At 42.4% G+C, this 22,280-nt stretch overlaps 6 protein-coding genes and 1 long non-coding RNA gene across 9 annotated transcripts; 4 read left to right on the plus strand and 3 right to left on the minus strand.

The window, feature by feature from the left end:
* Positions 1-35: 35 nt before the first annotated feature.
* On the minus strand, positions 36-1,720 carry LOC111071141. Its single transcript, XM_022362306.2, has 3 exons — positions 1,143-1,720; positions 391-1,076; positions 36-314 (listed from the first exon to the last, which is right to left on the minus strand). The coding sequence occupies exons 1-3, from the start codon at positions 1,630-1,632 to the stop codon at positions 198-200; spliced, it is 1,293 nt and encodes a 430-aa protein (XP_022217998.2). The 5' UTR covers positions 1,633-1,720; the 3' UTR covers positions 36-197.
* A 35-nt stretch (positions 1,721-1,755) lies between these two features.
* On the plus strand, positions 1,756-4,976 carry LOC111071140 (serine/threonine-protein kinase tricornered). The gene is made up of 5 exons (XM_022362305.2): positions 1,756-2,465; positions 2,804-3,013; positions 3,082-3,188; positions 3,274-3,758; positions 3,824-4,976. The coding sequence occupies exons 1-5, from the start codon at positions 1,986-1,988 to the stop codon at positions 3,916-3,918; spliced, it is 1,377 nt and encodes a 458-aa protein (XP_022217997.1). The 5' UTR covers positions 1,756-1,985; the 3' UTR covers positions 3,919-4,976.
* On the minus strand, positions 4,792-7,121 carry LOC111071139. The gene is made up of 2 exons (XM_022362304.2): positions 6,031-7,121; positions 4,792-5,961 (listed from the first exon to the last, which is right to left on the minus strand). The coding sequence occupies exons 1-2, from the start codon at positions 7,058-7,060 to the stop codon at positions 5,687-5,689; spliced, it is 1,305 nt and encodes a 434-aa protein (XP_022217996.2). The 5' UTR covers positions 7,061-7,121; the 3' UTR covers positions 4,792-5,686.
* Positions 7,122-12,821: 5,700 nt separating this feature from the next.
* LOC121404037 lies at positions 12,822-13,303 on the plus strand. Its single transcript, XR_005967654.1, has 3 exons — positions 12,822-12,912; positions 12,986-13,134; positions 13,205-13,303. It is a non-coding gene; the product is annotated as an uncharacterized LOC121404037 (long non-coding RNA).
* A 1,728-nt stretch (positions 13,304-15,031) lies between these two features.
* Positions 15,032-18,408, minus strand: LOC111071138 (deformed epidermal autoregulatory factor 1). Of its 2 annotated transcripts, none has more exons than XM_022362303.2 (4): positions 17,872-18,408; positions 16,560-17,295; positions 15,620-16,266; positions 15,032-15,549 (listed from the first exon to the last, which is right to left on the minus strand). In XM_022362303.2, the coding sequence occupies exons 1-4, from the start codon at positions 18,016-18,018 to the stop codon at positions 15,379-15,381; spliced, it is 1,701 nt and encodes a 566-aa protein (XP_022217995.1). In that variant the 5' UTR covers positions 18,019-18,408; the 3' UTR covers positions 15,032-15,378. The 2 variants fall into 2 exon arrangements, with proteins under 2 accessions (XP_022217995.1, XP_022217994.1); XM_022362302.2 differs by having other exon boundaries at positions 16,551-17,295; positions 17,872-18,401.
* Positions 18,409-18,493: 85 nt separating this feature from the next.
* On the plus strand, positions 18,494-20,301 carry LOC111071143 (acidic fibroblast growth factor intracellular-binding protein). Its single transcript, XM_022362309.2, has 10 exons — positions 18,494-18,511; positions 18,583-18,641; positions 18,695-18,773; positions 18,850-19,168; positions 19,235-19,342; positions 19,400-19,532; positions 19,599-19,699; positions 19,759-19,827; positions 19,884-20,069; positions 20,130-20,301. Exons 2-10 carry the CDS (start codon positions 18,639-18,641, stop codon positions 20,206-20,208), a joined length of 1,077 nt encoding a protein of 358 aa, XP_022218001.1. The 5' UTR covers positions 18,494-18,511; positions 18,583-18,638; the 3' UTR covers positions 20,209-20,301.
* On the plus strand, positions 20,278-22,213 carry LOC111071142 (protein cycle). Of its 2 annotated transcripts, none has more exons than XM_022362307.2 (5): positions 20,278-20,386; positions 20,583-20,657; positions 20,721-21,175; positions 21,246-21,672; positions 21,747-22,213. In XM_022362307.2, the coding sequence occupies exons 1-5, from the start codon at positions 20,367-20,369 to the stop codon at positions 22,006-22,008; spliced, it is 1,239 nt and encodes a 412-aa protein (XP_022217999.1). In that variant the 5' UTR covers positions 20,278-20,366; the 3' UTR covers positions 22,009-22,213. The 2 variants fall into 2 exon arrangements, with proteins under 2 accessions (XP_022217999.1, XP_022218000.1); XM_022362308.2 differs by lacking the exon at positions 20,278-20,386 and adding an exon at positions 20,431-20,507.
* Positions 22,214-22,280: the final 67 nt, after the last annotated feature.

The raw sequence follows: 22,280 nt of genomic DNA on the forward strand, positions 1-22,280 counted from the left end.
TTTATGCTATCGTTTTGAGTCAGCTGTTTTAAATTGAATTAAAATAAATTTTTTATTATAAAATTTAGATAACATCGTTGTGCATTATTCACCTAATATCACTGAAGAGATAAAATCACAAAAAAGTTTAGAATAAAGATATTTTTGATTAATTTTTGGTAATGAAAAACGGAATAATTGTTGGACGAACGAAAGCCTTAAACAGCTTGACGATCGAATTCTGGTTCATCAATATAAAAATGATTGTTGCCAGTTATTCCTTCGCTGCACTCGAAGTTCAGAGAGAGCATCTTTATGGGATAATCTGACGGTAGCTATGAACGGAGAAGGGAAGGGGATTTTACTCTATAGAAACAGCATTCCCCATCGACTTGCACACTATGTACTTACTCTATCCATTATGTCGTGCCTGATGTCGGTGGCAGCTGCGTACAAGTGCAGAGGCTGGACTGCACGCTTGGCCAGACTCTCCAATGTTTCCAGGACAAAGGTATCTGTTATGCCTAGGCAGTAACAAATATTTAAATACCGAAGCTGTTCATTGTTGGCCACCAGAATCGACAGCTTCTGTTCACCAATTTCTCGGGCGCACTGAAAGGAGAGGCACTCCAGTTGGCCGAGTTTCGCCAAATGTTGTACGCAGTTATCGTGGCGGGGCTTGCAGACAAGCCATTTAAGCGATTTCAAGGCACTGATGTGTCGGGCCTGCTCCTCGTTGATCCAACGTTTGCGATGGAGTATGAGGAACTCCAATTGCGAAGAGCAGCTGCTGGCCAAAGCTTTGAAGAGGGGCTTTTTCAGCTCTTCCGGGCAGTATATTTGCAAGTACTTTAAATTGGAGAACTGCGACAGGGCTGTAAGATCGGCATCGCAGTCGTTGAACGATAGCTTCTCTAGCTGGCGACAAATCGAGGCCAAATATCTGAGAGAGCTGGTGGTCAGGAATCGCTTGGCGTTCCGCAGCTGAAGACTACGCAACAACCTCATGGGTTTGATCATTGCTGTGAACTCCGAGGCAGTTACCTCGTCGTACATCGAGAGCTCGACGAGATTTGTAAAGTGTACCACTTCTTGCACTGCCAACGGAAAAGGGAAAAGGATCCTATTATCATATCTAGCGTAAATGTTACTAGACTTCTTACACTCCCGACGCTCGAAACTTTCCAGGCCCAGACTGGTTATGTGTGGCAAGCGCATCTGCATGGCCTTTATCAAATCCTTGCTCGTGCTCTTGTAGTTGCGGACGTGCACTTTCCTCAGCGATGTGATTTTCAGCAGATACGGCTGTGTCCTGGCCACCGTCGCGTTGTTGATCGTTATACTCTCGAGTCGGTAGCAGTACTTGCTGATCATAGGCAGCAGTTGGAGCGGATGATCGTCGTCAAAGTACGATTGGATGCTCCTGATACTGCCACCGCACAGCCAAAGAAACGTTTGCCAATCTTCTAGGGTTCTCAGATTCGTCTCCCGGTCAATAACTTCGTGGAAATGATGGCGGTGCAGTTGGACAAAGGCGTCCCGAAAACACCTACAGCACCGAGCCAGGTGCAGCTGGTCCTCCAAGCTCAGAAACTTGAATATAAACAGTACACAGCTGCGATTCAGGTCAGAAAAGTTAGTAATACGAGCCATTATCTTGTTTTTGTCATCTTAATTGATGACATTTATTCACTTATTTGGTATTTTCGATACATTTCGTTACACCCCGTTGTCCAAAGCTGGCCTAAATTCGATACCAGTCGATACATATACCACATCTCTAGGAAAAATGCGAATGGCCATTGAAAGAAGAAGCTGTGAAAGGGAGGAATTTCAACAAATTACTAAGGAAAAAGGCAAGAAAACATACAAACGAGCTGTGTGTGTGCTTTGGCAAGTGCATAACTCTTTACCACACAAAGCCAAGAGTCACCAAAGCCAGCCTGCTGCAAGAAACACACAACAGGCAACACAGTCAACTAAAAAATATAAACAGCACAGTTTAGATGATGAGCAGCAGAACGGACACGGACGGTTCCTCAATCAGATTCAGCGATCACACACTGGACAAGGCCACCAAGGCCAAGGTGACGTTGGAGAACTACTACAGCAACTTGGTGACACAATACGGCGAGCGTAAGCAGCGCCTGGCTAAATTGGAGGCCCAGCTGAAGGACGAAAGTCTATCAGAGTCGCAACGTCAGGAGAAACGCTTACAGCATGCGCAAAAAGAGACGGAATATTTGCGTCTCAAGCGATTACGTCTGGGTGTCGAGGATTTCGAGGCGTTGAAAGTCATTGGACGCGGTGCATTCGGTGAGGTGCGATTGGTGCAAAAAAAGGACACGGGACATGTCTACGCCATGAAGGTGCTACGCAAAGCCGATATGCTCGAGAAAGAACAAGTGGCGCATGTACGGGCCGAGCGTGATGTTCTTGTGGAGGCCGATCATCAGTGGGTGGTCAAGATGTACTATAGTTTTCAGGTAAGTGGATCCCTGCAAAGCAAAAGCAGCCAGTACAACCAACAGTCAGGGAGAATACAAAATAATTGTATCCAACACGGCAGAAAATCAATAAACCAATACAAGTGCAGCTGGCAAAAGCAGCGCCTTGCTAATCATATGGTCTGCCTTTGTTTTTGTTCAGCTTCGTCTTCCTCTTCTTGATGAAAGCTCAAAGCCACAGGCGTACGTGCCTACAGTGTACCATACAAATTGAACTGCTTAAATGCACTCGTACTGTGGGTGTTGCCTTTCAAAAGGATTCACTGTACAAATTTATCTGTAAACAAATTTTGAGCTTAATTTTTTGTTGAATACAGGACCAGGTAAATTTATATTTGATAATGGAGTTCTTGCCTGGCGGGGACATGATGACGCTGTTGATGAAAAAGGACACACTATCCGAAGAGGGCACACAGTTCTATATCAGTGAGACGGCGCTGGCGATCGACTCGATACACAAACTCGGTTTCATACACAGGGACATCAAGCCGGACAATTTGCTGCTCGATGCGCGGGGGCATCTCAAGGTAAGCAAAGGCAGTGACCAAACCAGAGGCTACTTTAAAACTAAACCACTTTCTCATTTGTCAACCAGCTCTCCGATTTTGGACTATGCACTGGACTGAAGAAGTCGCATCGAACAGACTTTTATCGGGACTTGTCGCAAGCGAAACCATCAGATTTCATTGGCACCTGTGCAAGGTACGGCAACTACAACTGCAGCTGCCATTGGTTTCCATTTGAGTAATATATTTAATGGGCGCGAATATTTCCGATCCACTTGCAGTCCCATGGACTCGAAGCGGCGTGCCGAGTCGTGGAAACGAAATCGTCGTGCCCTTGCCTACAGCACAGTTGGAACGCCCGATTATATTGCACCCGAAGTATTTTTGCAGACTGGATATGGACCAGCCTGCGATTGGTGGTCACTGGGCGTCATCATGTACGAAATGCTAATGGGCTATCCACCCTTCTGCTCAGATAACCCGCAGGACACATACCGCAAGGTAATGAATTGGCGCGAGACCCTTATCTTTCCACCAGAAATCCCCATATCGGAGGAGGCAAAGGAGACGATCATCAAATTCTGCTGTGAGGCGGATCGCCGGTTGGGCTCACAGCGTGGACTGGAGGACCTGAAGTCGGTGCCCTTCTTTCGCGGCGTCGACTGGGAGCACATACGGGAGCGACCAGCGGCCATTCCCGTTGAGGTGCGCTCCATTGATGATACGTCCAATTTCGATGAATTTCCTGATGTCTCGCTGGAGATACGTAAGCTTGATCGCGCTCCTCCCGATTGAGGTTCTTGTGAGTGAACAATTCCATCTTATTTTCAGCATCAGCGCCTATACCGCAGGGCGGTGAAATTGCCAAGGATTGGGTCTTTATCAACTACACGTACAAGCGATTCGAGGTGCGAAATTTGGAGTGAAGCAGGACTCGTAGCTGGAGCAAGAGCAGAAGCAGTAGCATCTTCAAGGTTGCCGCACTTTGCCACCCATACTCGTATTTTCACCACCATAGCCGTCGTCGCCGTCTCTCTAACACCATCACCACCTAGAGCAAGAGCATTCTCCACGCAAAAAAAACACTTAATTTTCCTTTTTGAATATCTTACCTACATGTGTATTTAAATACTAGCTAACATTTGTGATTCCAAACGAAAAGAAAAGTGAACATAGCGAGATCTAACGATTGTGTGTTGTATGTAAAAATGTTTTGCTTAAAGCGCTACCTGCGCCACCCTCCTCCCCCACGCCACCCCACCCATCCGTGAGGCAGTGGGCATCTCTCAAATTAAGTTAAATACTATACTAATCCTCCCATGTCCTTCCATTGGATTGGCCTTGTTCACCCACAAGCCTAACCCGTTTAAACGTTGCGTTTCTAAACAAACAGCAAACAGCAAAAGTAGATGTTTGAGCCACTTAGGGACCCATTTGGCAATTCTTTATATATACCTATTATTTACATTAATTCGTTGGGCAGCAGCAAAATGCCCATCAACTTTTGATTTAGCCAATTGAGAAAATGTTATAAATTTTAGGCACGTTATTTATACATACGTACGTACATACATACGAGTATATGTTTTGTAACAGTTTCAAATGAAGCAAGCTCTTTATAACTATTAAAACACGACAAACATCTTTAAACAAAACAAAAGAAATGACAAACCAATCACACAAAATTAGTTACTAATGCCACCCAACACAAAAAACAGCAACAACCCATATATGTATATGTATCGGTTTCGTTCTATGTATCCAAAAACCAATAACAGACCCTAAGCGCCTCCGTAGACAGAAACAAACATGTGTATTTTAGACATTTTATTGTAGCTCTTTTCCTCCGGTGGAATTCGGTTCTTCTGCGTTCTATTTGTAGTTCGAGAGAACAAGTGAAAAATACCAAGTTACTGCTGGCGAAAATGCAAATCCAAAACGTAAATGTACGAATTATAATTCGAATTATATAGTACATAAATAGCAAAACACAAAACAAATCCAACCCAATCCCCGAGCAGTTGCGCAAAAGCAAACTTAAAGTAATTGATAAACATACAAGTTTTAAGAAATTATTTTTGGTAATAGAATACAATAATAATAAGCATAATGATAATATGGATAATAATGCAACACCAGCAAAATGATGAGCGCAATAATAATAAATGAAACATGTGCATAATAGTACCAACTAACAAGAAATCAACATTTTATGTGAGTCTCTCGTCAATCAGATTTCCTTAGTTTCTCGAAAATGTGGTACCAATAATTATCGGAACTGCTCGAAACCGCGACCGGATTGTTTAGATGATTTGGATGGTTTCTATTATAGCCAACAAATTCATTAAGTGTATTGAAATCATCATAATTAAGTAGTATAATCACATTCAGCTGACAAATGCCTCTTGTTAGTTCTGTTTTTACTGAAATATGACTCCCTTTCTTGGCATCGGTTACAGCATAGTGATCCCAGCTGATATTGTGGTAATCCATTCCCCTCGATTTAGAGGGTGTCATTATGTCGACAGACTTATAATTAATCTCGTATCCCATAATGCCGGTTCGCATACACATATCCATTCTATTATTCGATCGTATTGACCAACCAGGTTCGGTGCTTTGTATTGTTAGCCCAAACAGCTCGCTGTTAGGCTGAAATGAGTGGCCTAGATTTTTGGCAATATATGCGACAAATCACCATGGACAATTCCAGCTGTAATGGGTATCGTACCATGAGACAGGTATATCAGCCGCCTTACTGGCAATATTCATTGATAATCCCAGAATCTGGTGGTGGTTCAATCGATCCACTACTCTGCCTCTTGTTGCTCCCGTAGCTACGAAGTTTCCGGTTATGGTCGCCCACACATTATTCGAGCTGCAAACACTCCACAAACGATGTCGACATCCCATTCCGTTATGCATAAAAATGGTTTCTCCTAGCTCGGCCGCTGCCCAATTGGTCAATCCTAGCAAAAAACTTCCATATATCAAGGCTGAAGAGAAAATAATGGATTGTGAGTAGCATATAGACATACTTCCCGCCGGTCCCCTATCGTACACGCCACACGCCATCATTATTCTTACCGATGGGCTCAATGTGCTAAGTTTATACTGAGAAACGTACGTTATATTTTTTTCCGGAATTGGGCGGTGGGAATCATCTGTGGTGATACCGACAGATCCAAAGGCAAAATAGCCGAGCGGATCCGTGCGCCAGTGTTTGTGGTTCTCCAGAATCTCGGTTAGAGCTTCAGTCGATAAGCTTACTAAATCCAATAGTTCATGCTCGCCCATTTTAAGGGCATCTTTACTGTTAAAGGAATAAGGTGCGTAAATGAGATCACGCTCAATTGTCCCCTCTTGTTTTGTGAGATTTTTGGGACCCGAGCTGATGCCGTAGCCATTATATTTGCTTGTCGCCAAAACAGCACATTTCAGAAGCGTTTTGTTTAATTCCTCTTCGTTTGCAAGATATTGAGTCGCGTTTTGTAGAGCCATATTTACATCCCCTACCGTAATCTTACAAACCTTTTCGGATTCGGCACGTCCCAGGTAGGCATGGACCATCGCTGCAAAGTTATGCTCCCCCTCCCGCTTCGCCGAGATTCCACTGCAAATTGTATAGTCACAGTCGAAGCTCTTAATACAGTCATCCACAATCACTAGGCAGATGTATTCATATCCTCCTGGTATATATACCGTAGCGGCTCTGGGCATAAATTTGGCTTTAAGTTCCATATCTGAAGCGGCTCTAGTGCCGCCAGTGTTGATTAATGTCGTCTCTATTAGGACAGAATGGTTCCACCAACCCGTTGTGGTGAACGATAGAATGTATGCCATGAGCCACGAACAGCCCTGCCATCTGCAACTGACTGGAACGTAATTGACGGACATACTATGGATTATCTCTCCATTGACGTCTTTTATAGCAGAAGAGTCGTAATCAGAGGACATTATTGCTACATATTCGTTGAGTGTCCTTACGTACAGGGTGCTCGTACCCTCCTGGGTACCAATCTGAATACCTTCAGTTTTTCCACGGCTGGTATCCACACGGTCTTGCATGATTCCTTGTCAATTGTTGTGTTTACCGCAATCCTGTGAGCGCTATCTGATGCCTCTGCCAGCGTTTTCGGGTCAGTGGTTATGATATGAAGCATGTAAAGTCTAGCTATAACTGCTTCGTCTGCTGCAGTATAGTTCATGATGTTTGAAGCCTTTAATATATTAAGTGCGAAAAGCCACTGGACTTTCGGATTGTCAAAGAAATCTTCGTCACAGTCTTCATAATTGGAATTCAGCAGATTATCAATTTGACGCCCAAGGGCCGAAAGTTTACTTTCGGGCCAAATACCGAAGTTAATACCGCTGCTTAATACCGATACTGCAGGCATGGTGTCAGAGATAGCCGAAACTTTTCCAACTTCAACTTGATACGGTATTAATAGGTCTGGCCACATAAGCGGATCGCAGGCAGTCCTAGTCTGTTTGCCAACATACATGGGATCCAATGCATGGGCTTTTGGCGACTGAGAAAACAGTTTACTTATCACACGCAGAACCTCTGGTTGAGACTCTCCCTCTTTTTTTGGCTGTTCCATTGCTGAATTTGTGTGTTTTCTGTAGAATTCAGTAGAATTAAGCAAAGTTGTACATTTTCAAATTACCAAAATACTCACCAATTCTTTTTTTTTTTTTTTGCTATTTAATCGCTAAAGCGAATTGAGTGGTCGCACGACGATGAATCTGCAATGACCAGATACTTCAGTTGGTATGGTGCTATCGATGATTTGTTGTGGAGGGCATGCACGGTATTGCTTTTCGATGATTCCAAGGTTTTGTTGATGAGGGCATGCACGGTGTTGCATTAAGATGATGTTCTCGGTGATATTAATTTTACAAAGTAATGTTAGGTGTAATGATTTTAACAAAGTACATTAGATTGGTGTTAACGGTGTAGGTAATTATACAGTATAATATTTAGTTTAAAAGTGTATTCGTGTGCGTGAGTTTTACAAGGAAATTAATAATAAAATGTCAATTATACAATGTAAGGGTTAGAAAGTGTAGTGTGTATGTTTTAATGTTTACGTTTTACAGGTATTCTAAGATTAAAGTGATATGTTTGCTTGAGATTAGTTTGTATGAAAATTATCACAGAAAAAAAGCAACAGAAGGTTGCTCCAGAGAGTAGGAACAACAGAAGGCTGCTCCTCAAAGTGACTTCCGATAGCACCGAGTTGCCTGACCTGAATTGATCCCATGTGCTTTGATTCAAAACTCCAAATTGGCCTCATCAATATATTTCGCCAATTCTCTAAATAAAAGAGGCTCTTTTGTGAGTAATAACTCCTTGATGTTATTAAATCGCTTGAAAATCTTGTACTTTTTTCTAATACTGGCATGTCTCTGGCAGTAGAAAATTTCGTGTTCCGCATCATCGAGAACACTGCAAACTTCACAGATGTTGGAATTTCTGGCTTTGATCCTATGTAAAAAGACGTGATCATAGGTACGTCCAATAAGTAGTCTGTTTATGACCTTTATATTTTTGGCACGCCAGTCAAGAGCCCAGTGCCACGGTTTGACTGGAATCTCGCTATAAATTGAAGCAAAATACGCCCCTTTAATTTTTGATATTTCTTTATACTCATTATTCCAGTCGATCTGGACTCTAATCTTAACTGTTCTAATTACTTCATCGAAGCTGAGAGGTATGTTAACTATTCTACCCACGCTAGTGGCTGATTTGGCTAGTAAGTCAGTCTTTTCGTTAATAGCAATGTTCTTATGACCGGGTATCCAGTGCAAAATAAAGTTGCTAGTGAAGGAATTGTCTATATTGAGGTGTATTTCGTCTGTTAAGTATGAATTTGATTCATTGCTTTTCAGAGCCTTTAAGGCCCCTTGACTATCACAGAGAATAACAGTTTTATTATATCTTTTTTTACTTGATATCTTTACTGCTGTTAGTATTCCTACAAGTTCTGCAAAAACAGAAGAGGAATTATTTTCAATCTTAAATTTATAGCTGTTGTTACTAGGGTAATCCAAGATACCTATACCTATCCTATCACCATTGATGGAGGCATCAGTGGAAAGAATGTTCCACCCATCTAACACCCACTCTTCAAGCTTGGCTTGAAATATGGCATTACATTCTTCGTTTGAGATGTCTTTTTTTTTCCTGTCAAAGACTGAGAAACAAATTGCAGCTTTAGGACTGTGTTTGTATTTTTTATTTTCAGTATAATTGTCGAAAAGGTCCCTAAATTCTTGGTACACGGCTGTGTAAGCAGTCCTTGCGTTAGACAGAGTGACATTATCATAAAGAGTCGGATTTAGCACTTTAACCTTAAGCAGTTCTCTGACTGTAAGAATCTTAGCTCTGTGTTTAGGCGGTAAAATACCAGCCAGAGCAAAAATCAGGTGCGTAGATGTTTTTGGAGGGACACCCACACATCGGCGAAGGCAGTCCGTCTGTGCAGTATTAAGAGATTTGCTATTGCCAATGTTTAGATTTGAAAAACTGGTAATGGCGTGCTCCTGCTGAGATCTGATGAAAGATTTGAAGATGTTGCAAGAGATTTTGGGTTTGAGACCTGATTTAATGGTGGTTACAGCATGTAGCAGAAGCTGACTCTTGTCTGACTTGTCCCTGATTTTTGCAATGTGCAATTTGTCTGACATATTGGCACTAAGGACTCTGCCTAAAAAGGTGATGGATTCCTTTATCGGAAAACTGCTATTATTGCATGTTACCGAGATGTTGTTACGTCTTCCCCTCCCAGCAACCATAACTGCAGATTTGCTGGGATTGAAATTAAGACCTAGATCCTGACAGAGGAAATGAAAGTTATCTACCTTTACCTGTAAGTTGTTCCTAGCTTCAGTTATGTTGTACCCAGTTGAGATGATGGCAAAATCATCAGCAAACTGAATTACAGTCGTATGGCAATCATTGATTTGATGCAGCCTTTTGGTGTACAGATTGAAAAGTATAGGCGAGAGGCAGGAGCCTTGAGGCAAACCACCATTGACTTCTTTAATGGAGTCACCAAGTTTTAAGAATCTTGATGAGAAGAAATTAACAATCCAATCTGTATATTGCGTAGGAATGTGTTCATGATCCATTAACATTTGTAGGGTTTGTAGATTAACACAGTTATATGCATTATCTATGTCTACAACGACAGTTACAACCGATTTTCCCCGTTTTTTCTCATGGGCCATGGTATTGATAAGATCATTTATACACATGGCTGCTGATTTGCCTTTTTGGTAGGCATAAGTCCGTCTGGGCATGGTATTGTGTTCTTCTAAGAACATATCGAGGCGATTCTTAATCATTAGATTAAGAGTTTTAGCCAACACAGAGATGAGCGAGATAGGGCGATAGTTTTGATAAATGCTGAGATCCTTACCGCGCTTTGGGATGGGAATGACTTTGATGGAACGCCATTGATCAGGGACTCTACACTTTGTAAATAGCTTGTTGTATTCTTGTATAAGATTGTTCTGTGCTGGACTATTGAGTGCTTTTACCATATCATACGTAATTCCGTCTATACCTCCCGCAGTGTTTCTGCCTCTGTTGAGAACAGCAGACAGGTCACTCAAGTCAAAAGAATCAATGTTCAGAGAAGTTTTTCTAGGAAAATATGTTTGAACTTTCGCTGATACAGAGACTTGTCTTCTAAGAAACTCAAGGTACGGAGAAGACCATTCTGAACTAAAGCTTGATTTTAAAGGATCATTGAAGGACTTGATGTTCCTCAAGAAAAGCCAGGCTTTCCTTGAGTTTGGCTGTTGATTGAGTAGATCAATTTTGTTGGCATACGAGTTCTTTTTTGCAAGCTTTACTGCCTTTTTCCATTCTGTTTTCAGGTAAACCACTCTTATATAGTTGTTCAGACTTGGAGCTCTCTGTGCCAGGATTTGTGATTCTGTATATTTGGAGTGCAGCAGCTGTAATTCTGGATTCCACCAAGCTTTGGGGCATCTAATGTTGCTTAAGGCATAAGTTGAGACCCTAATACTGTTTGTGAGGCTATTCGTGATGTTTGATATATTTCCTGCTAGCGTAGCACCTGCAAGTCTTCTAAGGAGTCTGTTTTTGGCAAGAAAGAGCCTCGGCTTCTCTTTGGTTTCTGGTATTATTATTGAGATAGGGTGATGGTGGCTGCCTCCAACAAAAGTGGAATTACAGCTCCAAGTGATATTTTCACAGCAGTTTGTGAATGTTAGATCCAAAACAGAACCGCTTTGACTGTCGATATGACGTCTAAAGGTGCAGTTTCCATCATTTAAACACTTATAGCCAGAATTACTCATATAGTCTTCCAGAAATCTACCCTTGGCATTCGTGACGTAGTCACCAAAGCAGGTGTTTTTTGCATTGAAATCTCCAGCAAAAATCACGTTGCTCCTGCCATCAAGCTTTTCAACAATGTCTTGAATTACATTTTTAAAAGTATCTGTCTTCATTGAAGGTTCAAAGTAGACTGAGACAATGGTAAAGTTTTTGTTTAAGTTGCATGTTTTGGCGATGAGAACATCGTGATCTGAGTTGTAGACTTCTTTTTTAAGTTTTATACCGTTTTTAAAAGCAATGGCTACTCCACCGTAACCATCATCTCTATGTTTTTCAATAAGATCATAATTGATCAGTTTTCTATAGGTAGTATCATGAGAAAAAACTTCGGAGAAAATAGCAATGCTATATTCACCAGAGTTAAGGGTATATTCTATGTCATTTTTATTGTTTTTAAGAGATTGGACATTTAGCTGTAAGATTTTAACAGTCATTATTATGTAAAAGGTCTATATTCTTCCCTACATGCTGTTTGCTGTGATGCGAGCTACCCTGTAGGACTTTTCCTCTGATGTTTTGAAGAATATTAGTGCCGTTAGCTGACAAGAGCAGTACAGGAGTGATAAGTTCAAGAATTTCTTGAACTATAGTGCTATTGACACTACTTAGAGTGTCCCCATTTTCCTTGTTGGGAAATTTATAGGCATGATCACTGGAGTCATTAGTGTATGAATCTAGTGAGAAGTGCGGTTTTTGTTTCGCAAAGCCTACAGTTCGTTGAACAAGTCTGCTGCTATAGGAGTGCTTTTTTAAAACATGGTTAGCTTCTTCATTCTTGTTGATGACTTGGGAGATTTGATCATTTGATTTGGTATTATTTTGATTGAACTGATTTTTGTGGATAATCTGAGGAAATTCTTTGTCGTAGTCAAGATTGCGATCATAGTTTTGTTGGAAAGAAAATTGCTTTAAGGCTTCTTTCCTGGCTAATTTTTTAATGGTCATAATTTTATTTATGTCGACTTCTTTGGCCCATACCTGACATTTGTTTCTCTCAAAAGCATTGTGCCCATCACACTGACACAAGATGCACTTGTTAATGTTGCAACTTTCATTGCAAGTATTGCTACCACATTTTTTGCAACGCTTTTGTGACTTACAACGTGAGGCTGTATGTCCTAAGCGACCACAATTGTAACACTGTCTAACCGCAGGAATATAATAACTGACCTTTAGCGAGCATATGTCATAAATTTGAACAGATGATGGGATTTCTGTGCCTGCAAAAAAAATTTTTACAGTCTCAGTTGGTTCAAGAACTACTTCATTCGCTTCATTTTTAGATTTTCTTAAAATGCGTTCAACACTGTTTATTTTAATTATCGAGGAAAGATTGTCAAGAAGTTTTATGTCAGAGATGCTTGTAGGAATGCCCCTAATGACACCTACGGTTTCAGTGAAGTTCTTTGGAATAAAAATATCGATATTTAATTTTTTTAATTCATCGTTAAGCACAAAAGCATTCGCATCATAAGGGGTATTAAAGTACAGTTTGTATAGAGTCGCTGCAAGGGGGTTTATGCGCTTAAGTCCATCAAGATTTGTATGTTTAATTTTTTCAAAGAGATAAAGGTCACTTTTTATATTTTTATTTTCAAAAATACTGCTACGTTTAGTTGCAAGAAGAACACAGGCTTCTCCTTTAAAAGAGAGCTCATACAGATTTATGTCATGTTGTTTGATTTTACTGTCATTTGAAGACACGCTACCGGCAGCAAATGTATTACTATCTTTGTTTGTATTGGTGCTATTTTCCATTTCGCTTGTATGTACGATTTTATTTTCCCGATTGAAATCCTGCCTCGACCCTGCTATAAACTTTTTGATATCCATAGTCTTGTTTGCAGCGCTCTCAGATGCACGCTTTACTCCTGACGCCACTATGGTGGCGTCAGCCATCTTCGCTGGTGGTTTCACCAGCCTGCCAGGGACTTACCAGCTTCATAAATGAAAAGCACTATTAGGACCGACAAAGTATAATAACACTAGTGCAACCGATTTTCCCAAGGAAACCTAAAGGGGCTAGAAAGGTTTGATGATATTTTTTCATGGCAGACTAAAGAATTTTTGAAAAGTGGTATTTTTTTTTAAAGCTTTTTTCAGAAGGTAGCGACGTTTTTTCAAATAACTTTAACAATTACGGGTTGAACAGAAGGTTATTTTGAAAAGGTAATTAAAACGGAAAAGAAGTTGAGCCCAAATACTTTGTGATTTCAGCTTACCGTCTGGGAAATATACAAGCATTGAAATGCAAAAATGATGATTTTTATTTAATTTTTTTAACGACTTTTTGACTTTAAAAACTCAGGAAAAGTCAAAAAAAAAATATATCATTTTGCTTTCAATGCTTTTTTTTTGTGAGGTAAGCTGAAATGACAAAGTATTTGGGCTCAACTTTAAAATTACCCAAAATAGAAAGTCTTTGGACGTAAAATTGTTAACCAAACCTAATGAAAAAGCAAAAAATACCTTCAGAACCGCTGCCATGGAAAAAAAACCATAATCTTACCAAATTTAAAAGCCCTATCTATCAAAAAAGTTGCTTTGGATCCAAAGGTTTTGTCGAGTAGTGTAATCGGTTACAATGATATGACCCTGCGTAGGTGTAGGTGGTGTTCTACACTTAATTGGAAACTTTCAGTTATAAAAAAGGAACACAACACAAGGGTAAGCTTTGTACATTTAAAATTTAAATGTATTTATTTAATTTTTTGTTCTCATACGTCACGCCTCTCTTGTCGCTCGACTCTGTTGTCCGCGCTTGTTGTGTGCTGTTCGGCCAGGTAGTTGTAAATGCAGCAACCTCCGAACCCATCACAGAGACTGAGAATAGGGATTGCGTGGCGTGGAGGGATCTGATCGATCGGATCTGCAATGTGTCTGAAATTCAAATTGTAAGTGTCTTTGCATCTGCGTGTGTGCTGGAATTCGAATATATAGCTATTTGTTGTTTAAAGTTATCTTTATATATATGTTTGTATGTATGTATAAATGTATTTGCATATGGGACTATAGACTATAAGAATGTTGTTACATCAGCTGAAGGCTGAGGGTGACAAAAACAAACTTTACAATTGGAAAAATCCTACGAGACACATTTACAAACAACTAACTAACTGTTATTATTATTTTATTTTGTTAATGTTTTACATTTCGGTTACTGTGAGGGCGTGGCGTGGTGAGGGTTCCGGTCTATGTAAGAATAATATGGAGAGAGAGGGCGGTGTGTAGTTTGAATTTCATTTATTTCCTGGTACTGACAGCTATTTTTTTTATTTAATTCTTTATTGGATGCTTGTAACGGGCAGTAGTATCCATTAAATTATAATAGTAAAATGTTAAAAGTTTAACTATGTGCTTAGAGTCTAATGAAAAAGGTATACATAGACGAATATGTACTCGTATTGTAATTTCAGAATTTGTGTCATCTTCCTCTTTCTCCGTTGTGTTTTCCTTCTCTTCAATCAATGCAAATGGATCATAGGATTTGCTTCAGTTTTGTGTGCAGTGTCGGGGTGTGATGGGATGGGATTGGGTGGCTGTGGCTCCCTGTTAGTTATGCTATGCGCCTTGCAACTATTACTAAATTTAATTTAATTTAAGTTGAATTACAAGTAATCTTTTTAGGTTTTTGTGTTACGTTCAAAATGTAGCTTAATTAATTTTCTACGCCTTTGCACTTGCTTTGATTTTTGCTTGCTACGCTATCCTCTCATTTTTAATTAATTATGTTTTTGTTGTTCTTTTTTTTTTATTTATTTTGTATTTTTGTTGGCTTGCCCTACGTTCAATAGTAAAATGTATATATATGTATATATATATTTATATAGTTATGGGTACGTTAAGAATTACATTAATGTAGGACATAAGTCTAAAAGGATAGAGGCTTGCTAATGGGCATCGAAGTGTGGGTGGGTATTGGGGCAATTGGGAGGTATAGGAAAAGGGGGGAACTTTGTATATTCGTATTATTAGTAGTAAAATTTGTATGTACAATTCGTTAGGTTGCTTAGGACTGATCATCGATCAACAGCATGACCTGCTGCGTTGTCGCTTGCGGATTCCTTGTGCACTCCACCTGATGAGCATTCCAATCCTTGCGCTGGCAGAACTCCGAGCAGTACGGCGTCTTCCGGCACAGCGAGCATTCGGCCAATGCCTCGCGGTTGCAGTTGGCGCACTAGACGATTAATTAATATTAATACTCGTATTGGAAATATGCGATTGCATTTGGGTTAAAGGGAATTTACCTTTTTGGCCGATATGATCTCATTTCCGTGCAGGGAGCCAGATATATTTGGATCATCGATGTCCGCGTGAACCTGTACGCGCATCGCACTAACCGCCGCATCGCGCTCCTTTTGCAAAACCTCGAGGCGACGCTCGTACGACTGCTTCATTTCGTTGAGCAGGCGCTTAAAGTCGTTGGTCGCCTTGACCATGGTGCAGTAGACATGCTCGATGTTCTTCATCGATTGACTGTTGTCCAGGACTGCAATGGAGGCCCCATCATTGATGTTAACCACGAACGTTTCACGCTCGTAGGCATTGCCCATTTGCGATTGGTCAACCAGTTCCGTGGAGGTGTCTAGGCTGTCGTTTAGCGCCGCCCACGGCTCATCTTTAGACGTGATGTTTTCCTCAGCCAAAAACATATTCTCATCCACAACGCTGGAGGTGGCCGCCACAGCAGCAGCCGCACTGGCGGCCGCCATATCTATATTGTTGTTGGCGCTGTTGCCGCTCGTGTTGTTGTTATTGTTGTTAGTGTTGCTATTATTATTGTTGTTGCTATGATGGGTATTACGCTTGCGCTTGGGACCAGGCTCCATATCGAGATCCGTTTGATTCCGCTTTCGTCGCTTATACGGTGTGAATAGACGTACAGGGCCGGAAGCTAAATTCAATCAGAATCGGTTTAAAAATACTCATTTACTCGACCAAATGATGTACGGTGGACTCGCCAGCACTCGCCACCACTCTTTACCGTCTAGTCTCTGCTAGACTGCTAACCCACAGTTGGTGCGGATAAATTGAAACCGAATCTTTTTTGTATAATCTATACAACTGTGGGGGGAGATGGCAATCAAGTTGTGGGCGACGAGTTCACTGTACTTGTTAAGGTCTTAATGGATGGACCGAGGTGCTGGTGACCAGGGTTATGGTTTTTGTTCGTCTCACCTGACTCACCTGCTTCACCGTCGCAACAGACGGTGCAGCTGCAGTTGGTTGCATGGGGCGTGAGTGTGCCCTCGTCGATGAGCGATTGCAGCGACTTGCCACCGTATTTAATGGAGCGCTTCCAGTCTTTGCTCGAGCCCCGGCCGCACACATGCTCGAACTCGCTGGGTGTGTGCCACTTCTCCTTGAACTTAACGCAGCGCCCACGGCCGCCAGATCCCAGTTTGCTGCGATATAGTTCGGCGCAGGTGGTTTTACAACGGATCTGGAAGACCTCCATGTGTTGGGTTGATGTGCTCTCTGCCCAGCCGGTGGAGCCCGTTGGTTGAGCACCACCACCCGCATGCTCGAGGACAAGACTGTCCTCGCTGGGTGCCCTGCTTCCAGAGCCGTCATGATTCAGTCCAAGTGTGTTGGTGGCATTTGTGTTGTTTCCAGCACTGTTGGAGCCCCCTCCTCCGCCGCTGGACTGTGTCTGCTGCTGCTGGATGACGATCGTCTTGAGGTCGTTGCCCATGCTGACCGTGCCACCGGACAGGTAGCCATTGTTGTCGACGCACAGCATCGGCTTGAAGTGGGGGAGCTGATCGGGTGTAATCACATTAAAGGTGGTGCCGGTTATCATTGAACCGATGGGCAGTGAAACTGGCACTGAGACAACACCGCCTCCTCCTGCTCCGCCACCGGAGCCGCTACCGCTGTTGTCGTTTGAGGAGGATGTGACCATGCGAACCTTAGAATCCAACTGCATTACCATAGCGCACATATTCCAACGTTCGTCACATGAATGTGGTTGAGTGTCCAATTGCCAATTGTCGTATTTGTGTTTTCGATCCGTGTAGTTTTATTTCAAGCGATGCGATGCGATTTGCCAAGGAATCAGAGAGGAAAATTCGAATGTAAGTAAACAACACAGCATGGGAAAAATGAAAATCGGTATACACAACAATTTGCGCCACAAAATCTGATGGCTTGGGGAGGGGGTGCGGGAGCGTGAGCGTGAGCGGGTGGTATGTACTGTATGGCGGCGTTCTGTGGGGGTTGGGATTGGTTTGCCCAGTGGGCCGCCTGCTCCGCTTGGAGCAGGCCAACCCCCCCTTACCCAACCCACTACCACACATGCACGCACACATGGACAGACTTTCCACTACTGCGCAGAGCAGAGCAAAAAGCAGAGCCAAGAGCCAGAGCCAGTGGCACTGGCAGCGAGGAGCCAGAACTAGAGTCAGAGTGAACCACATTCGGATTCGGAGTCACATGCACAGCCACAGCCACATCCACCCTTACCGCCAAGAGCCAAATTCTGTTTCTGTTTCATTACCTGATGGTGATGATGATGATGGTGATGGCCCGGGCTTTCTAATATCACCTCTTCTTTCACAACATCGCGCACATCGTCGGCCAAGTCTTTCACTTCACGTATCCTGCTTATGTGCAGCTCAGTTGCAGTTGAATCGACCTGTTCCATTATTGGTGTGCCACTAGCGCACTCAATTCACTTTCACTTGTTCTACCACTAATATTTCCGCTTTTATTTCTTAACATTAACTCATCGAATTGCTGCAAATTGCAATTGGACGTCTGTTGTGGTTGGTGCTTTTGCTGTTGCGCCTACAGTTTGTGTTTCCCGCGCACACCATTTACAATTTACATGTGCATTTTGTGGCATTCGCGTTGGCGATTCATTTTCTTCTATTTACAGTTTACAATATATTTCAATTTACATTTTTTAAGCTAAAAACTTTAAAAAATCTCTTAAAGTTGATATCCTCTTCTTCTTCCTCATGATAGAGTTGTCTGCATGTTGCACGAAAACGTCAGCAGAGTTGTCACGCGCATGGCGGAACGTGTGAGGTGCCGATAAATTCCAGACTCTGTTCAAACAAATGATAAAAAATAACTAAAATATGTTACGAAAAATCTATAAAATATTGGAAAATTTAACCATTGATTGTATCAAGGTATATTAAGTCATATTATGACTGGATTTAGATTATTTAAAAAGTTGGCTTGTTTCGTCCCCCCTGGATAGCACATCTCTATCACGACAGTGATATATCGGTCTATCGGGCACACTAAAGTAGTAAAATGGTAAATAAATGGTTAAATAAAAGGCACAAAATCAGAATGTAATGTATTTGCAGGCCGATGTGGATGTCTTTATAAGCAATTACACCCTTGTTGATCCCGAGATCTACCAGCTATGGATCGAAGGGTTTTCGTGTATGTTTTTGTTGTACCTTACCTTCTACTTTTGTTCTGTGTTGTGATTGCCATTGTTATTCTATTCTCTTGGTAGCAAGCGAAGCCGTCTCCTATTTGAAACAGAAGGGGTTTGGCCATTCCATGGGAGCACCAAGCGACTTGATTGCCTCCGATGTGCTGGACCACTACCGCACATATTCGCTGATAGAGCTATATCTGCACGCGCCCACCAAGCTGATGGAGCAATCCTGCTTTCAGCTAGAGCCACATATGCGAGACTTGATCACCGAGAAGTATTATTCCATTGATGATGTTGTAGCACGTGAGATATTGGGGAAAAAACTGACATCTCGGTACCGCAAGGATTTGGATGAAGTGGCTGAAAAGACGTGCGTCAAGCTGAAGTCCTGCCGGTAGGTTGATTTTCCACGCCAAAGAAGATTATCACCACAATTTCCTGCTCGTACGAGTATTAACAGCCGACAGTTCGACAACGTGAAGCGCATATTCAAAGCAGTAGAGGAGATGCCGGGAACGCTGACCAACAACATAAAGCAGCACTTCTTTATATCCAACGATCTTGCCAAGTATGAGGTGCCTGTAAAAAAGTGAACTCGGCTTATAGTTTCTGATTTCTTACATAGAAAGTATGCGTGTATCGTGTTCCTGGCATGCTTGCGCTTTGAAACGACCAAAAAGAAGCTGCAATATTTAAGTTTTTGCGATTTGTTGACCTGCTCGCACTCAATTATGATCTATTGGACCTACACGTACCAGGCAGGTTGAAGCACCCTTATGCTACTCACTTGAGCTGTCTAAATTGGAAGTTGCTCGTATTTTTAGCACACTGGCCCCGAGTACTACGACACTGAAATGGACAAGGAGTTCCTACTGGATCTTCGCGAACTTCGCTGCTTGCTGGATAAGGAAAAGGAGATAAAACAGTAGGGTTGAAAGCCTCCCATTATCTGGATGTATTTTATATTTTTTTCCTGCTTTACAGCCTCGTCTGCCTGCGCCTTAAGCCTGTTCTCCTTGACCGTGCCTTTCATGAGTTGGACGGAAACTTTCGGTGAGGAGGATATTTGCTTAAAAGTGCTGGTAGTGTAAATCTATTTCGCCTTTTAGCTCATATTGGCGCGCCTTGATAACAATCGCATGTAATCTTCATCGGAATCGGGAACTGCGCGATCTTTTCGTTGACCTCTGTGAAAAACTGATTGATCCCTGGCGCCAAAACGGTTGGAACCGAGAGCAAGTTAATAAATTTCTATCCTCCATAACGCAGAGCGTTCTGGATTTGGAAATTTCAAGGTGAATTATATTTTAATTTTGATCATTAGCACTACAATAATAAAGTATTGTTTTCTGCAGGGATCAGGAGACACGCTGTCTTTGGGATCGCTACATGCAGGTCATAACAATATGCCTGGATAAGATGTATCATATTTAAGTTCAGATTATAAATGTGTGTTTAGGAATAAACTCGATAGCGCTATCGATACTATCGACAGTGTCCCCCAATCCGTAACGATATATCGTGGTCGAAAAATCATCGTTCTCAATTCTAAAACCATCGATAGTGCCACCCATGTTTTTGCAGCCGCCCCAATGGAAATGCAAGAATTTTGGTAATTTCGCATAAATAAATAACTGCTTTAAGTGTATGTAGTCCGGAAAGCCCCTAAGAAACACAAACAGAAGCCCTGGCATCTACTGTTTGCATATCCTCTGCAGCTTATAGCATAGCAGGTTGCTGCACGACCAAAATGGGGTTGTTTCTTTAATTCCCACTCCTATTCTATTCCTTTGCTTGAAATATTTCAGCGAGAATCAGGAGCAGCTGGAAGACGACTTTGATGAAGAGAAAACGGGCAATCGTACTACAGATGAAAACCGCAAGTATGGGAAGGAAATGATGCGTGTGGTAGAATCGATAAAACCTATTCCATTTGTATCTGCTAGACAAAACCACAGCGAGATCGAGAAGCGGAGAAGGGATAAGATGAACACGTACATCAACGAGCTCTCCTCCATGATACCCATGTGCTATGCCATGCAGAGGAAGCTGGACAAGCTCACGGTGCTGCGGATGGCGGTGCAGCATTTGCGCGGGATACGAGGCAGCGGCAGTCTGCATCCGTACGTTGGCGCCGACTTTAGGCCGAGCTTTATGTCGGACCAGGAGCTGAAGATGATAATATTGCAGGCCTCGGAGGGTTTTCTGTTTGTTGTGGGTTGTGATCGTGGACGCATCCTCTATGTGTCCGACTCGGTATCCAGTGTTTTGGATTGCACGCAGGCGGATCTGTTGGGGCAGAGCTGGTTCGATGTCCTGCATCCGAAGGATATTGGCAAGGTGAAAGAGCAGCTATCCTCGCTGGAGCAGTGCCCAAGGGAGCGCCTCATCGATGCGAAGAGTGAGTGAATATTAGCTTGAAGTATTGGGAATCTTAAGCTCAATGGAACACATTTTTGTTTTCTATTCAGCCATGCTTCCCGTAAAGACAGACGTCCCTCAGAGCCTCTGCCGCCTGTGTCCTGGTGCCCGTCGCTCCTTCTTTTGCCGCATGAAACTGCGTGCAGCAAACAATCAAATCAAGGAGGAATCAGACACATCGTCCAGCTCACGCAGCTCCACCAAGCGCAAGTCCAAGCTGAGTATAGAACACAAGTATCGGGTTATTCAGTGCACCGGCTACCTGAAATCATGGACGCCCATCAAGGATGAGGAACAGGATGGCGATAGCGACGACCAGACAACAAATCTCTCCTGCCTGGTAGCCATCGGCCGCATACCACCCAATGTGCTCAACCCAAGTGTACCCACCTCGCTGGAAACCCATCCGAACATTCGGCATGTGCTCTTCATCTCCCGACACTCGGCGGAGGGAAAGTTTCTTTTCATCGATCAGCGGTAGGTTTGCGAGTAGTTACTGATTCTTAGTCTAGCGTGGCTTTATATGGCAATTTGTTGTGCTTCTCCTTTAGTGCCACCCTCGTGATTGGTTTCCTGCCACAGGAGATCCTTGGGACCAGCTTTTACGAGTATTTCCACAACGAAGACATCGCCGCACTGGTCGAGTCCCACAAGATTGTCATGCAGGTGCCAGAGAAGCTCACCACGCAGGTGTACCGCTTCCGCTGCAAGGACAATGGCTACGTTCAGCTGCAGAGCGAGTGGCGTGCCTTCAAGAATCCCTGGACGAATGAGATTGACTACATAATTGCCAAAAATTCTGTCTTCTTGTAATCTGGCATCTGGCTCCCCAATGCCAGATTCCATTTGTTTGATAATCTACCTTAACCGTAACTCATTTTATACCATAATTAAACGCACAAAATCAATTGGAAAATGTTAGAATGTATCTCCTATATGTACGAGTATGTCTACGAGTCTAAGAGAGTTTTCGCAGAGTAATATATGTAGTACATAGTATAATAAACAACAAATAGTTCTTAGACAGGCACGTTTTGGACGTGATCTTCGGTCGAATTTCTTTCTGTATATGCCAGAGTATAAGT

This window comes from Drosophila obscura, unplaced genomic scaffold (genome assembly GCF_018151105.1).
Source record: "Drosophila obscura isolate BZ-5 IFL unplaced genomic scaffold, ASM1815110v1 contig_1, whole genome shotgun sequence".
In the NCBI taxonomy this organism is placed as follows: Eukaryota; Metazoa; Arthropoda; class Insecta; order Diptera; family Drosophilidae; genus Drosophila; species Drosophila obscura.